The sequence below is a fragment of the Gasterosteus aculeatus genome, chromosome 4, assembly GCF_964276395.1.
Source record: "Gasterosteus aculeatus chromosome 4, fGasAcu3.hap1.1, whole genome shotgun sequence".
Lineage (NCBI taxonomy): Eukaryota > Metazoa > Chordata > Actinopteri > Perciformes > Gasterosteidae > Gasterosteus > Gasterosteus aculeatus.
The window spans coordinates 14,451,325-14,468,702 of NC_135691.1; the positions used below are offsets into that span (position 1 = coordinate 14,451,325).

The following is a 17,378-nucleotide window of genomic DNA, read 5'->3' on the forward strand; positions in this document are numbered from 1 at the left end:
AATCACCTGAAATGTAACGTGGATAAAAATGTACCTGCTGTGTGCGTTTTGAGTCAATGTCAATAATTGTGAGTGATATACTTAACCTAAAATGAGTTCACATGATCTTGTTATTCACGCATGATGACTTTCATCATTTAGGTTTAGTCAAAATTGAAAGGAACACTTTTGTAATTTTGTAATTCAATTAAACAGGTTTTTTTTTTTTACCACCACAGCACGTTCAAAACTGCAAGATTTAAGGGTTATCATCAGGGAAAACATTTGGCATTCACACCCACCAGTTCAACCACAACACAAACGGATGTGCCACCACCAGTACCACATTGTTCAGACTCGGGGACCAAGCTGTCTCTAGGGCAACTGTGGAAGGTTTACGTCTCCTATGGCAACTGAGGAAGGGGGACGTCCTTTGTGAGGCATCTAGCCAATCGTCCAGTCAGAAGAAAACAATATGATTTGCCAGAACAGGTGGGCTGTCCAATCCAGATGGAGCCGATCCGCCGGCTGTGATTTGGTCAGGCGTCCATATGCTAATGAGTGCATTAGGCTAATTGAGCCAATTCCAGTTGTTGGAAAATCAATCCGGGTGCAGATTGAAAAGCAAAGCATTTCGAGAGAGAGCCAGAGGGAGAAGTAAAGTGAAAATTGTGGAACTGAATAGAACTACAATTTGGTTTTAGTAGATTAAAACCATGCTATGAAATGAAAACATTGGACCATTTCAAGGCTCAATGATAAGTCTTCCAAGAGTTTGGCAGATGTGGAAATATCCCCCGCCCATTCATCTTTTTCCGTTAAGGCATCAGATAGCCTGTGATTTAGGTTTCTGGTAACAGTCTTAGTAAGTCTGGTTTAAAATGCAGCACGGACATTTTTTGGAGGCCTATGCCATTGTTCAGTGGTTATGGAAATGTGGTTTGCAGATACAAAACACACACACACACACACAACCACATTTTAGAAACAGGCTACTCTAAATCTTAGCTGTGGTCTGCCTCATGGCTCCCCTTAATTCTTCCCTGTCCTCCCTTCCCTCTGCACTTCTGCAGCCCCCTTGCCTTCATGCCAATGACCTTTCGCAATCATAAAGATCCATCATCATATCTCACCAATTCACACTGTCCCATTTCATCATCCTATCCCGGGAAACGCACGGCGCCGTCTCATCGGGGATGGATTTATGTGTTTCCATCCTCCTGTGGGAGCCCAGATTGTTTTGTTTTTAAGTGAGGGCCCATTGATCTTTTATTACACCATTAAGTCAATACGCTCGACTCATAAACAGCTTGAGATTAAATGAGCCCCTTTGAAGGGTTTAAGTGTGTGTGTGTGTGTGTGTGTGTGTGTGTGTGTGTGTGTGTGTGTGTGTGTGTGTGTGTGTGTGTGTGTATGTGTCCGTCTGCGGGTGCGCGTCTGTGAACTCTCAGGCTGCCAACACACACTGACAACTGGTGGCTGGAGCCCAATTTAGCCTGTACCAGCTACTGTAGCCTCTCTACGGCATTGCTAAGACCATGGCATCTATCTGCTGTATGTTTTTTTTGTCCACAAGCAGGGTGATGTCTTTTTGGAGTTTACAATATTGACTGGATGGAACTTCCTCAGACAGCAAACACCCACTACTGTTGGGTCGACGGTGGCGCATGAGGGGTAGAAGGGGTGCGCCGGGTTCCGCAAGGTAGGCGCAAGGTTGGTGGTTTGAGCCCCGGCTGCTCCATGGCCCATGTCGAAGTGTCCCTGAGCAAGACACCTAACCCTTAATTGCTCCCCGAGCAAAAATGTACACAGCCATGGGTTAAAAATGCAAAGTAAGTCGCTTTGGACAAAAGCGTCGGCTAAATGACCTGTAATGTTAACTGTCAGAGCACACATGTAGCCAAAAAGATTTAAAACGCATACAATTTGGTTCAAACAAAAGACCTCAGTCACGTTGTATTTTATTTTGGTGATGCCGTAAATGTGCTTCACCACTGCCGGATTTGTTGTTCGACTCTCTTTCTCTCTCTGCTGGTTCTCATGTCTTGAGCCGATGTGTAAAGCCTTTGATCTTGTTTCCGATTCATGAAGCGTTTCACATAAGCTGCAGACGTAGCAGGAGGATCTGGGGGTCTCTGCACTAAGAATCTGTGCTTTGTGTCTCACACAAGTCCATTCACCTAGGAATCATTCAGGTGAGTCTCTGGGTTTAGGTCTGAGTATTGTCCCTTCATCCCTTTAATTGACCTGTAGCAGACGCTCTGTTTTACTTGCGTTAAAAGTTCTTCTGTCTCTCTGAGGATTTGAATTTGTGTCAGTGTGGTGAGGACTCATCTTTGTTGCAGGGAGCGGCCAGATAGCTCACAAGGTACAGCGGTCTGTAGCAGACCTCAACGTACGCACAGAAGGAGGTAAAACGGTTAAAGTTTACAGCATCTAGATGAGATGATACCGTTTTCATGTCAGACTTGGCTGATTGGTACGTTGCCAGCTGATCCGTACGTGGTGTGTCATGGTAATTGTAGTCGGATATTTAATGGGCAGTAATCATTGGTTCACAGCCATAAGCCCCAAGAGTGTGAAGTTATATATATATATATATATATATAAATATGTACATATATATGTACATGTACATCACACATGGAAATCTGGATTTTCTTGAACATATGACCTTGATCAGGGCCACGTCTGTCGGGTCATTGTATTTTTCCCTGCTGAAGGTCGCAATAACCGCCAACTCTTCCTGTCGCGGAGATTGTGAGAAACACGAGACACAGCCAGTGATCCGCAAAAACGCCTCTCAGCTATACTATTACACCCGCTGAAGTGTACTCTCGGTTACATGGAGGCTTACGTTGTCTGCTGAGGATACACAACACAGAGACGCACACACACGAACTGAGCATCCGCCTTGTGCACGCTCAGCAAATGATTTTGGTGCCTTCCACATTGGTATTTAATGAGCGTCGTGCAGTGGAGGTTCTGACGATGCTAGGAACTTGCGGCCTGCTGTTTTGTCTCCGTCTTCACGTTGTTTAGCACAAAATGACTTTTCCGCTGATTATATCATTATATACCCATCAGAACAAATTGGCTCACCACTGTCGGGAGCGAAATAACTTCCCCGGCAGTCATGCGTGAACCACAAACGAGTACCGATGGTCCCACTGACAGATAGAAAGGAGGGGGCTCAAAGTGAGAAAGACAAAAAAACTCATTGTGTTAAGTCTAATGGGGGAAACAAACATTGGATGTCAACTGATGTTAACTGCACATGACATCCACAGGTCAGCGGGTGTGCATGCAGCGGCGTTTTGATTTTTCACCTTCTCTCCGCAGTGTGTAACTGTGATCTGGCCCGATCCGGCTTCTTCCAGAAGAAGGGCGAGTACATCTGCACGGCCGACTACCAGCGTCTGTACGGCACGCGCTGCGACCGCTGTGACAGCTTCATCACGGGAGAGGTAGTCTCCGCTCTGGGACGCACGTACCACCCCAAGTGCTTTGTCTGCAGTGTCTGCAGGTACACGGACACTCACACCCACCCACATGCTGTACATATATAGGGCGAGGGTAGTACTGAATACAGCAACATTACCGCTTTGGAGTAATATCTTCTCTACTTTCGACTTTGAGTTGGTCTTCACCAGAAAACATCAGGACTCCTCCATTGAATCCTACACCTACAACCTCTAACTCCATTTTTTAAATGATCAACTTGAAAGATGAATATGTCCATACTATAAGCAAACTGCATTTTCCTACCTGGTCACTTAAGCATTTATTTTGAGTATTATTTCTGGAAACCAAGTTTCTGATTAGAAATATTTGTCTCTCTGCAGCTTAGTGCCTGGTAGTTAACATACAGTGGGATTTATCTGACTAAAGCAGAGTGAGAGGGTGAGACAAGCAGTTCAATCATAGACCCTAAATCCCAAACAATGGGCTGAGAAATGCAAGAAAATTGAGGCTGCGCTGAGTGCAGTTAAGTGATAATTTGATAATTAGCTGTTTTGTTACAACACAGGCGACATATTTCATATTACACACAGTAATTTCATCCATCATTTTTGAATACTTATTCATTAGTATAACTTTAGGATGCAGGATTATAAAAACAAACAACTGCTTTTATCTGTCAACAGACACAAAATAATGTTTACATTATAATACATATTGATCGCACAGGTTACTTTATCAATATTGGCTCCTAGTTGTACGTACAGTATTTATCCATGTTACAGTACATACGCATATTACTTACACTCATATTTAGTGCTGGTTAAAGATGAATACATTTAACTTAATTAATCGCATTATTTTCTGTGATTAACAGCGACTAATCGCAGTATGCAATTAGTCGCAATTCAATTCGTTTTTACATTAAAAATTCAATTGCACACTTTTATTTTGAAGTAATGCTATCAGAACAATATAACAGGCACTCTTGGAGCAACATACACTATACACAAAAAAAATACTTTTTAGTATAAAAGTAGTAGAAAAGGTTGAGCAGTTATACAATGACAAAAACGTCCACTTTTAACGTCCACGTTTTTACCCTTTCTTCCTACTTTACATTTCCTTACTCCTCTGCACCAAGTCAGTTGCTAAGACACACAAGGTCATTTACATTTTCTGATAATAAAGAACTTCTTCTTCTCAACAATATGACCATTGAGAGAAAAAACCCTTTCACACGGTGCAGATGTTGCACTTCAGACAGCTGTGTGATCCGTTGGTGCTTCATACAACTGGTGTTTTCTCCTTACAGCGGTGCGTGATGGGGGGGGGGGGCTCGTACGCGCCTCATTCGTTGAAATTCGAAGGACGCCTCATTCTTCTTGCGTTGGTTTGTCGACGATTCTCGCGCACACAACGTAGTCCGCCGATGTCTCGCTCCGCTAGTTGTCCAGGTAGCTAGTCGATGCTGTGTGACGCCTTCCACTGGTACTTCAGGCTGGTTGTACTTCAGGCGTGCAGTACTTCAGGCGTGTAGTACCCCCGTGATAAGATACTTCCAGGTTTGCAGTGGCTACAAATAGCTTTGATTTTATCGACAACGCCATCTGGTAGATTTCAAATAAAAATGTCCATTTCTTTTGTCCATTCCATTTATTTCTAATGCCACTGAGCTTGTGATCTTATCTCGGCTCCTGAATGTCAATCAATTTCTGGTCTGGAAAACGCTCAAGCGCTCGTCGAAAAAACGATTCCAAAAAGAGAGCTGACCTGGTGCCTTATCAAGAAGAAGTAGGCCATCTCTCATTTGACCTTCATCAATGTTTGTGTTAAGCTCCTCCGGAACAATGCAACCTTCTTTTTTTTTCATTTCACGCTTCCTCTCCCTTCTCTTACGCGACCCATTCTTAAAAAGTAAAAACGGTTTCTTGTTCTCTATTTTGCTTAGTTAGAAGGCTTACGTGAGAGTGATCTTCCTTTGCCTCCCTCCAGGAGAGGAGTGCTGGCCAGTTGTTGCGTAACATCGGCTGAAACAAGCGGTCATGCCCAGGGCAAAAAAAAAATTCTGAACTGATACCAACAAGACAGAGACAGTCAGTGGAGCAGCCGTCCTGTCAAGTGACGGCGCCATCTGTGTGTGTGTGTGTCAGTGTGTGAGGAGCAAACCGGAAGAGACAGCAAGAAGCCAAAGGGTGAATCTCTTCTTTCCTGCTCCGTCTGCCTTCTGTCACATTGCTCACAATTCATTCTTTTACCTTCAACTCCCCCCCCTACCTCTCTCCCCTCACTGCCCTTATCCCGTCGTCTGTCTCTATGTCGTCATCGCTCCCTTTCCTCATTGTCACCCCGGCCTCGGCTCTTTCTCTATCCCGTGCTGGCGTTTGGTAATCAAGCGGCGGTGATCAAAGCCAGAGGGCACATTGCTGAAGCCAGAAATAGCTTCACTTCTGTAGCCAGTTTAGGAAAAAGACGGGGAGTAAGAAAAAACATGCATTAAATATGTAAGCAGTAAATTTTTAAAGCTATGAGAACAGCTTTGAGGCTGACAACGCTGGAGCGTTTTTAGGCAGCGAGAGCAACACACACGGACAAGGTCGACTAAAGAGGAACATTCTCTTCTGTGCAGTCGTTGAATTCCTTTGATCATAGTCTGGGATTTTCTAATGTGGAAGCTCACACATGTACAGCTTATCCTGTCAGACTAGAAAGTGGACACAGGCACAAACCTAGAAAACAGGCTTCACTTCTCAAATACAGACTTCTCCGTAGGGGCCAGTTGGTGAAATAAATATTTAAAAATGGTCTGGGTTTACTAACAGATGGTTAATCTTGGAATCAACTGGAGGGTGAAATGAAAATGGACCCTTAGTGAACTATACCCTTCAACAGTTTTCATAGATTTTTACTCACCAGGGGCCTCATTTATAAACGTTGCGTACGCACAAAAGAAGGTGTAGACCGCTCTACGCAATAATGGGTATTTATAAAAAGCAAACTTGACGAAAAAAAACGTACGCACAAAAACGGGTGAAATGAGAACCGTCGGCAAATGCAAGAAACACGCAAACGTGTGTGAAAGTGTGCAAAACTAGACTGTTTTGCGAATACTGCCTCTCATAAATAACACGAACACAGGATTGATCAATCTGCAGCGTAAAACAAACAGAAACACAAATTCCAAAAGAAAGAGAAAAGTGAAATATGTTCTGCAATTTATCCTCATAACACCGCTGTTGCTTGTCAGATGCAATCAAATAGACGGTAATAAAATGCCATGATGCTGATGGCTGATCTTGCGCTCTTAGAAGATGTGGCACATGGAAGGATTCGCGCTGTAGTGCAGCGCACCATCGGCCTGTTTAAGGGCAGATGGCGCTGCCTCAACTGCACTGGAGGGAGGTTATTGTCTACTCCTGAAAAGGTGTTCAAAATCGTGCTGGCATGTGCTGTGCTACATAATGTGGCACAGCTTCCAAATGCGCTTCGACCCCTCCTGACGCCGATGGCTGTGTTGGCCCAAAACCTGTCCCCGATCCCCAATCATTGCCGCCAGTCTCTCATCAAGAGGGGACAGGTCCGATGTCCCCTTTCCCCCACCTGTGGCAGACACACCTTGGCGATGGCGCGCTAAACGCTTTTTTGCATCCACTTTGATGTCAGACCATTTTTTCTTTATTTCGGCCAGTGAAGTTACGTTTCTTCATTTTCCTCTCAGTGTTTGCCATGATTTCGCAATCGATGAATATTCATTTGTGGGCGTTCCACAGACTATATAAGGGCAACTATGGGCGTGACATGAAGGCGCAAAAACTGCGCTGCATTTAGAAGTGATTGTGATTTATTAAAGGAAAACTGCGTAGGACGTGCGTGCGCACGGTTGTATAAGTCTGAATATTTCTGTGCGTACGCACGTCCTACGTTTCATCCGGACGCCACTTCTGGAGCAAATCCTACGCAAGGTTTTATAAATGAGGCCCCGGAACCCTTGTTGAATCACACGTTTCGGTCCTTTTTGTTTTATGCATGGATGTTGCCCTGCTTGGAATAATATAAAAGCACGAATGAGCAAACCTTGAATACTGTACGCGTGCCAGTGCCCTTCACACTCTCACGCACACGTCTTGCAAACCTTTAGACAGCCCCGATTGTAAATTAGCTCCCTAGAAACAGACTTTCTGGGGCTCGCAAACCTCGGCAGCAGTGCGTGCGTGTTGCACGAGCTTTCATACATGCTCATCCCTGAGTGGGTACGTGGAAGTACTAGACTGTGAGCTCTGCTGCAGACTCCAGCCTCTCTGTGGGTCTTGGCCCCGGCTCCGGGCTTCGGCGGAGGGAGTAAAAGGATTATTGCCGTCAATGTCTTTTAAACAGCCTTCCCTAAGCCTTTTAGCCCCCCCCCGGTCCTGAAGAAATCAATCTGTCTACACAAAAATGCTACAGAAGTGGAAAGAAACAAAGCGGGTTCATCGCGATGTGGTAAATTTAATTTCACAGCCGCTGCTTTGCCGTCGCTTGTTTGCACGCGCGTGTCTTCCTCCCTCCTAATCTCAAAGTAAACTGTGACCCGGTGGCACCAGCTGTGTTGGGGAGGGAGAGAAACGGAGCGATCTGGACGGACGGTGTGAGAGGGAAAGAGGCGGTTGAGATCAGCACACAGAACCCCCTCATATGTCTTCATCCCCACAGAGAGACACGTTCTCCCCCTTTAGAAGCCCGTGGCAGCGTCCCATTATCGCCTCTTTAATCACAGAGCAGCCAGGTGCTCATGCAACAATCGACGTCCTATTAACCCGTCGCCTTGGCTGTTTGGAAATGTGTTGTCAGGTTCGCGGCGGACGTCGGACTGTATTTAGCTTGTGTCAGTAGCACATTTCTCCCCGCGTGCACTTTTGGTGCGATGTAAAACACAGAATCACGGCAGGCCTTTTTTTAAATCTCCCATTATGTGCTTGTTTTTCTAATTCTCTCTCTCCATTTTCTTGTCCTCCTCAGTAAGGCCTTCCCCATCGGAGACAGAGTGACGTTCAGCGGGAAGGACTGCGTGTGCCAGCAGTGCTCCCGCACACTCGTCAAGCCAAATGAGCCCATCAAGATCCACGGGCCCAGCCGTGAGTCGAGCGCTCTGTCCTGCCCCTTTAGGCCCAACGGGCGCCAACGTGTGGTCTAATGCAATGTGTCCACAAGACCCACTTAGCCCATTTAGCTAATCAACTGTCTGTCAAATCAACGGCCCGACCTGCCGCGTCCGGCTGAGGGTTATGCAACACACAAACAGACGCATCATTCGTTCATTAGTGTCACCGCTGGACTTGCAGATAGTAGAGGATTTAAAGTTGGTCACTGTACACCTGGCACACATTCCTACGTGAGCATAAGTGCATATTTTATGCAGAGTTTCCCGTGTGTCGCCACACAGGTACGTGTGGGAGGAGTGCATCAATTGCGATGCCACATCAGAGCGATGTTGGTCGATAGTGAGTCATTTGTTCAGCGGGCTTCCGCTCAGCGGCTGCGCAGGGATAACAGATGGTGGAGAGGCAGCGAATAACTGTCCTCCTCGGGTCACTCCATTCAGGGCAATGAAATCCAAACCGCTCCCCAGGTACCTGTTCGTCACTCCGTCTTGTGTCCACGCTAAAAGTAATGCACTGAGGTTAAAAAAAATGGCATTACTAAATGATTCTTTCTGGAGAAAATTGCTCAGGAAGCTAAATTCAGGCCAGTTGCAAGCATGGAGAGGGAGGTGCTCAGTGGCGTGTTTATCTACCTTGTTCAACTAAATCTGACCCTCGATTGTTGGACAGACTTTATGGCCCCCGAGAATTGTCGCGTCAGGGCTGTTACGCACAGCCGTTCACCGTCCTTAACTTCCTCAATGAAATCACCTGAAAACGACTCCGGGCTGCTGCGGCGTGAACATACAGATGATGGCCTCCAGCTGCTCCGTGTCCCGTGATGAAGTTTCCCTGAGCAAGACACTCAACCTCTTAACTGCTCCCTAGTTGCTCGCCCTGTGTGGGACGGGTTAAATGCAGAGAATGATTTCCCCACGAGGATCAATAAAGGAGACTTTTCTTCGTATCCCTTCGGACCTCTCGTCAGGTCATATTGGTCAGTTATAACTCAACATTATGCTTTTTAACTATGGAAATATATATGGAAATATGGTTGGGTTGCTCATCGTAGCCATGGTCTGTGCTTCTAAGTTTATTTGGTTCCACCAAATAAATATGTAGCCCGAGGAAAAAGAAAATTCCACCTGTCTTTGTGCCACAGTAAATATCACTGCCACAGACCAATGACATGTACTGAGAGGGAATTCAAGGGTGTGGAGTATTTCAGTAGAATAGGAAAAGGAGAGGAAACGTGCCACCTAAAATGTTTAATAGCTGTTTACAGACTGGGAGCTAAAAGCAGATGAAGTCTAAACTTCCGTCACAATAATTCACGCCATGTTTACGATCAGGAAGGCAAACTGGTTGAGTTATTTCATATTTTCGATCAGTGTATGTGCTCCACTCCTGGACCACCCTTGCTTACTACTTTATCCTACTGACTCCCTTGTGGAATGTGAGATTGAATCATAAAACATTGTGCGTTATAGTCCTAAAAACGCTGCTATTGAAACAAGTGACAAACCCACTTTCTGCCTCATCCCCCTCCAAAGCAGCCCATAACCTGCCCGGGACAACATGGTGAAATGTCCGAAATGTGGTTTTCTGATTTTGAAAAAAATCTTCTTTTTCACTCAGTGAATTGCTCTCCAACAATTCGCCACATCAACCTCTGGTACCTGCATTTTAAACCTTCAATAAATGTGTTAGCTGTAGAAAGGAAAGCGTTGGATGACACTACAGTGACTGTGCACACCCTCCCCTGTATCGACTCAGCACTATCACCACCAAATGACAGTTGAGATTTATTCGGACTGCAGAAACTTAACTCAATACACCGGCTTCTCTCAGGGGGCAGTAGGCTGGGGGGGGGGGTTTGGCCCCGGGGCTATTTCAGTTATTCCTGCTTCCTGCCTGCGTTCAATCACGTTTAACAGTGGTTACAGTTGAGAGAACGAGCCTCACGGCTCTTGATATGCCGCATTAGTAGGGGTATTGATTAAGAAGGTGTGCTAAATGGGTAGAAAATCTCCCTCATGGGCACAATGGGTGTTTAAAGATGTACAATTAAGCCTTGACTAACTCTCTCGCCACCTTATTTCTTTTTCTTCTTTTCCCCCCCATACTCCTATTCCCTCCTCTTCTTTTCACACGCTCACGTTCCGCAGACTGCGCCGGGTGTAGGGCCGAGATCAAGCAGGGCCAGTCCCTCCTGGCTTTGGAGAAACAGTGGCACGTCAGCTGCTTCAGGTGTCAGACCTGCAACATGGTCCTGACGGGAGAGTACATCAGCAAGTGAGTGTGCACAGAGAAGCTCTGCGCCGGCAGACACGCTGGGTCTTCATCACTAAGCTTTGCATTTTGTTTTTTGGTTGCATTCCCTCCGCGCTGCAGGGACGGTGTGCCGTACTGCGAGGCTGATTACCACGCCCAGTACGGGGTAAAGTGCGAGACCTGCAGCAGATACATCAGTGGAAGGGTTCTGGAGGTGAGAACCGGGCCAGATTTTTCAAAGAGAGTTTTTTTTAAGCCTGGCAGAATCCGGCAGTGGCACACAAATCCAAATTTGGGAGCGTAATCAAGCGTTATCGGTCGAGCAGTTGTGTTTCATCCCCGTCTCCGTTTAAGCTCCGGCCGGGCTTTAGGGAGTGAGCGACTGATAAAAAAATCATCTGCTGCTCTACTCAACCAAAACAACTCTGCGGTGCGTCAGCGTGTCAAATATCAGCGCGCATCCACTTCTACGCATTGGCTTTTGGGATAACAAGTGGCAAAAGCTGGATTAAATCAGCATGAGTCAACACGGGCGAGAGCAGAGCCGAGGAGAAACAGCGCGAGACAGAGGTGAAGGGGAAAGAAGTCTTCACGTGCACATGCCAATTCAAGTTTGTCTGGAGGGTTCTCCTGTCCATCGGGACCAAAGGAAAGGGAGCAAAATGTCGTTGTATCAGACACACACACACTGGGCGTTGTTGTCCCTGTGCTCTTTTGCGTGTCAGTCGGGCTGGTGTAAAGTGTTTTGTTCCTGCCTGTCAGCCTCTCTGGGCTATTTATAGACACGGGGACATGTCAGCCTTTATCTGTGAGTCTCTCTCTTCTTTCTGTGTGTGTCTTTCTCTCCCTGATCATTTCTGCCATGTTTGCACGCATGACATTCATTTCGTTCACCCGTCAAATTTTCGCATTTTAAGAATTGATTTGACTCACAAAATCGCAGATCCAAAAAATAACACCGCAAACATACAGATTTCATCTAGGATCTGGATAACAGACATTCTCCACCTGGGTGTGCTGGTATTGCAGCACCTGATTTGAAGTTTGCCATAGTTAAAACAAAAATGTCATGTGTCAAGAAGTTAAAGGAAAATGAGGGTATATTAACCTGTTATATTTCCCAAGCATGTTGCGGGACAAAGAGGTTAGAGGAAGAAAAAGGTCACGCGCATTGGCAATGTTTTCTACAATCTTTAGTTCTTATCTACAAAAAATCAGGCTTGTTCCACAGAGCCCCTCTTCAGTTAACTTCCCGTAGCCAGTCGTTGTTAGTTTTAATGAGTAGCTTAGAACAGATGGAGAAATAAAGAACGCCAACAGAAGAAAGAGGAACATAAAACCTCCTTTCTTTAGTTTTGCATCTCTCCTTTTCCTCCCTCCCTCGGTTTTTGTTTGCCAATAAATATACAGGCCTATAAATGCCACCAGAGAGAATGGGGCCTCGTTAGGAATGGAAACAGTAGTTTTTTTTAAACGGATACGGTCCGCGGCCGGTTACTTGGGAAGCATGGGGCTTAGATGCTGCATCGTGGGCTGGCTTTCCTTTCAGAGTAACCTGAGACAGACAAAGAGCGCATGGATTGGTTAAAATGCCTCTTAGATACTATCAGTTTAATGAAAAGAGGGGAACAGTCGATGCAGCAGAAAATTACACATCACTCTACCGCACACACACACGCGCACACACACGCGCGCACACACACACGCGCTAGGTTTGTCCGGATGAAAGCGCTCAGGCCTCTTCGACTCCGGCCACATGCTATAAATAGAAATCCTCTTAATGGAGTGTCGGAGGGGAGGTGACGGGGGGGCCACACCTCAGTCGTCGGCCCCACCGCAGACTCACATGTGAGGAACGGCGGGACGGTGAAACGGGCGGCGCGCTGACATTACACTGCACCATTTCACGTGTCCGCTCAGCCTGTTCACACGTTATCCCGCGGGACGCTTTGCACGCCCAAGGACGTCCATCTCACTCTCGTGTCCTTCACTCGCATGACCACCTACCTCGCTTTGTCTCTGTATTTTTGTTCTAATTATGCTATGGAGGATAATGGGTGGTGGCTATCATGCGATCCATATGCTGATGATGACCTGCAGGCCGTGTAACGACGCCTCAGCACGTTATGATGGTGATACATTGGTGGTCAGGCGATGTACGAGTGACAACATTTGGTTGTAATGTAATTACAAGTAATGACCTGCTCATTTGTAGATCAACCCGCAGCTGTGGAACTCTTGATGATGATTATGAATGTCCATTCACTCTTCTTCTTCTTCTACTTCGCTCTCCTCCCCACAGGCGGGTGGCAAACACTACCATCCGACCTGCGCTCGATGCTCCCGCTGCAGCATGATGTTCAAAGAGGGAGAGGAAATGTACCTGACGGGTGAAACTTGACACACTGCACACACACAGAAAGCACTCTGCGTGGCATGCAGGAGCACCCAGCGCCACTCTGTCTCATCTTCTTCTCTCCCTCTTCTCCAGGATGTGAGGTGTGGCACCCGCTATGCAAGCAGGCAGCGAGGACGGAGAGGAGACTCAGGGTGAGAGAGAGTTTGAAATGGAAAATGGAAAAGAAAAGATGAAAAAAACGGTCTGTTCCTCACCCTCTCCTTTTCTTCTCTGTCTCTCTCTGTTTGTTTGCACCCCACAGCACAGACGTCTGTCGGAGGCTTCCCTCTCCCCACCGGGCTCCTCCATAGGCTCTCCCAGTAGGGTTATATGCGTGAGTAGCCTGTAACTTTGCAGCTCCAAGACACTTCCAGCTGCCCCCAAGCTTATCCTAAAAACGCAACTTACACGCCAGAAACACAAGCACTACGGCCACAGCCTTGAGCGGTTAAGTGTCGATCTGAGAGGCGGCTCACTCACTCGGGCTGTCAGCTCGTCTGTGTCCTCGTCATGTGGCAGCAGCTAAAACACAGTGAGACAATTATGATTGTGGATTTAAACTGGGATGAGTTTGGATGGAAACTAAAAAGAATTCTGCCTTGTGGCTGCGGGGGATCAGCCGCTTTGTTCAAGTGTCAAAGGATGAAGGCATGAAATGTTCCGTAGTCATTCGTGGTCCCCAGAGGATGTCCCATGTGTCCCTGAGCAAGACGCCCAAACTCCTAACTGCTCCCCAGGTGCCCTTACCGGAGGCGGCACACTGCTGGGAAAGTCGCTTTGGATAAAAGCATTAGCTAAATGACATATGATGTAACATCCTTGAGTTTTCAATGAGTGGCATCAGGTCATTTATCAAACATCAAAGTGAAACATGTCAATCCAGATGGATTTCGGCCCATTTTTTCGTGGGCCAAAGATAATGTTTCCTGTCACCTTTCCTGATATCCTGACAGTTGTGCAGATTCTGAAGGATGTTGATAAAGAGCTCATATTAAAAAAAAGTCATTTAAATGAATCGCCATGAAATGTTGGAGATATTCAAGGATGTATCACATTTGGGAAATACATGGAATATCCATCTGGAGCCTCCATCCGGTCATATTAACACTGTTGACATTTTAGCTCGCAGTACTGCTGGACGTACCTACGTACCCCACAGAGCCAGTAGCATGAGAAAGGACTCTCGAGGTTACAAAGCAGGAATTCTTGCACTTGTAGGCCGAAAGTCAAGCCACATTAAAGTGGGATTCCATTAGAAAGAAACGGTTAAAGGTGACAATGACTTCCTATTTCAAGCAAATTTATCCCAGTTTTTAACTAAATGATAATGGGTTTCAATCAGTCCTACCACGTTTATGTGAAGGTTGTCACTCTGTGCTTTGCAGAGTCGGCCATATGTATTCGCATGTCAAAGGGTGTCTGCATGCAAGCAAGAGTCGCCGCTCTCAGCCCCGTCTCATAATCAATGACCTTTCTGTTTAAGTTGATGGATGGGGGAGAAGTGTGGTGTAAGCACGCTGGTCCTCCATACTGTCTCCCCCCCCCTTCTCTCTCTCTCTCTCACTAGCTGTCCTTGCCATTTCTTCTCTCTTTCTTACGCATGCTGAGCTCCTGATGGTCAACAGCTTACACTTCCGTCATGTTCTGCAGTTGTACATGTGTACTTTTGATGAGCGCACACACACACACACATGTGTGTTCATGCGTGAGCTTGCGTGTGCTTTGTCGGCTCTTTTTCACCCCTCCCACCTCTGCATGAGAGACTCGCTGGTGCAGCTTCCATCCCACTCTGTTACGTGCGTTGTCTGTGTGGTTGATGTGTCCCTGTACTTTGGTGGGTGTATGTGTGTGTCCTCTCTCCAGGCCAGAGTGGAGAATCAGTTCCTAGATTATAAGGACCTAGCCGCCCTGCCAAAGGTCAAGGCCATATATGAGGTCCAACAGCCAGACCTCATATCCTCCTCATACCAGCCGTACCAGAGATACACCTCTGATGACAGGCTAGAATCTTACACCTATGGGGAGGTACTGCTGCCACACACTTGCCAAATTTAAGAGACTTTGGTCTCAACGTCGGTCAGTTTTCAGGAGAAACACTTCGTTTAGGATTTTTGAGCTTAAAGTGTTAATGTTACTTACTTTTTCTTGTCTTTTTTATATATATATATGATTCACTGGATTTGTTTTTAAATATGCTAAACATATGATTAAAAAATTGTTATTATGAAGTTATTTATTTTTTATCAAACATAATGTTTTAAATTCTGGAAAATTCACTGAAGTTAGACTCAGTAAAATAAGCCTGGGATATTTTTAGTTGTATTTTCCTGAATTTAGAGATTTATTTTACAACATATCAGTTTCTGGTAAATGTCTTTCCACATTTTGAAAAATATACTTGCCAAGTGGCGAGTTAGAGAAAACATGCACATAGCTAAGCATAACAGCTGCAGGCACGAGGAGGAGGAGTTGGATAGCGTTACTCCAAATTTCTACCTAAAAGCATGTTTAAAGCTAAAGGACCAAACCAGAAATTTGTCAAAACAAACCACAACTTGACATTTTACATTTCTGTTTGTGCATGAATAAAACAAAAGAGATACTGCATGAATAGTTAATTTGTGAGCTTTAGACAGACATAAAAGCTGTATCCATCTTCTCATATAAGTTTGCAGGAATAATAAGCACAGACTTCCAAAATGCCAAACTATTCCTTGAACTGACATTGTATTAATAGCAAATATACAATATAACAAATAAACGTGATGTTGCTTATAGTCAGACTTTATCCCATGAAGGAATTTGAATCTAAAAGGACCGTCTAGTCTGCTCTTGTGATCCTGTAAATACACGATAACTGACATATTGTTTTTGGTTTCACCACGTTGCTGCATTGTAAACGCTCCCTCCTCCCCCTCTCTCTCTCTCTCTCTCTCTCTCTCTCGCTCTCTCTCTCTCCACTGATGCTCCAGTCACTCGGGACACTCTCTCCCTATCCTCAGGTAAGCATTCCCCCCTGCAGAGCACCTAAGACCACTTTAAACGAGTCTCATTTGAACTTGTCTGTTAAGTTATTGGACTCCTCATCGCCCACTGGCTCTTTTTTGCTTATCCGCCTCCTCTCCTCTCTCTCTTTTTAGGACTACGACAGCCTGGATATAAAGCAGAGGCGGTGCTCCAGTCCAGGTTATATTGACTCGCCGACATACAGTCGTCAAGGCATGTCACCCATCATGCCTCGCTCCCCGCAGCATTACGCTTACCCTGGTGAGTCATAGTCGTCTGCCTATAATTTCCCTGCCTCAGAGTTTGATATCAGTATGTTGTCTTGTTTTTTCGAGCAGTACTCAATACATTTAGTTTTGGGAAATTGTTTTCTTAATTGTTGGTGTTGAGATTAGAGGATTGATACCACTATTGAATGTGTATGTTCCTGTGTGTAGATACAGCCGTCAAATAGCTGAGCTTAGCTTAGCGTTGCATAAAGAGCGCCAAGAATTTAACACACAGAAACACCTAAAACGGAAAGTTTAATTATCTCCCAGTTTCCGTTTTTTATGCTTAGTTATTACAACCAACTTCTGGTAAACGTCTTGTTCAGCGTACCGACCTGCGTGTTATCAATCTTATCACCAATTAATCGATCTTATTATAGTTGAATTATTCTTAATTTCCTGTCGTTTCTAATGGTACGTCATTGCCGCTCATATATATTAACAAATAAGCCACCATGGTATTTCTGTGGTGACAAAAGATTAAAAGATTTACCGCCTTAAGGTAAAATCTCATTCCCTTCACTACAAAATAATATCCCATACGCTGCAGTTTCTCCTTGGCTCAACATTTCATTCAACTCTTACACATGTGCACTGACACTGCAATTACTTTGTCATTGCACAAGTGGAACAGTTATCCAGTGTCACTCTGTAATTTGGATGAATGCGGTTTGCTTTGTATCCGCATGGATGAGACTAGCGCTCAGGCCTTCCTTCACTCTCATGTTTCCTTTGCTCTGATTGGCTGTGGCTGGCTGCAGGCTCTGAGAGCGGCAGGAGTTCACCTTGTTACGGCCAAGAGGGGCGGTCAAGCACGCCCACCACAATCCAGCCCCCTAAACATTTTCATGTGCCAGGTAGGATTCCCCATCT

General features: G+C 45.6%; 1 protein-coding gene across 10 annotated transcripts in view; it reads left to right on the forward strand.

Annotated features, from left to right (window-relative positions):
- The window catches only part of ablim3 (actin binding LIM protein family, member 3), a 36,305-nt gene that overhangs the window by 12,407 nt on the left and 6,520 nt on the right, over window positions 1-17,378 (forward strand). For 4 of the 10 annotated variants that reach the window (XM_040173927.2, XM_040173929.2, XM_040173931.2 and 1 more), the window contains 11 exons: window positions 3,322-3,505; window positions 8,437-8,552; window positions 10,727-10,853; window positions 10,953-11,046; window positions 13,135-13,222; window positions 13,324-13,382; window positions 13,493-13,564; window positions 15,094-15,255; window positions 16,203-16,232; window positions 16,371-16,497; window positions 17,267-17,362. In XM_040173927.2, coding sequence (XP_040029861.2) covers window positions 3,322-3,505; window positions 8,437-8,552; window positions 10,727-10,853; window positions 10,953-11,046; window positions 13,135-13,222; window positions 13,324-13,382; window positions 13,493-13,564; window positions 15,094-15,255; window positions 16,203-16,232; window positions 16,371-16,497; window positions 17,267-17,362 — 1,155 coding nt within the window. The remainder of the gene's footprint in view (window positions 1-3,321; window positions 3,506-8,436; window positions 8,553-10,726; window positions 10,854-10,952; window positions 11,047-13,134; window positions 13,223-13,323; window positions 13,383-13,492; window positions 13,565-15,093; window positions 15,256-16,202; window positions 16,233-16,370; window positions 16,498-17,266; window positions 17,363-17,378) is intronic. The other 6 variants (XM_078102352.1, XM_040173936.2, XM_078102353.1 and 3 more) reach the window with 3 other exon arrangements.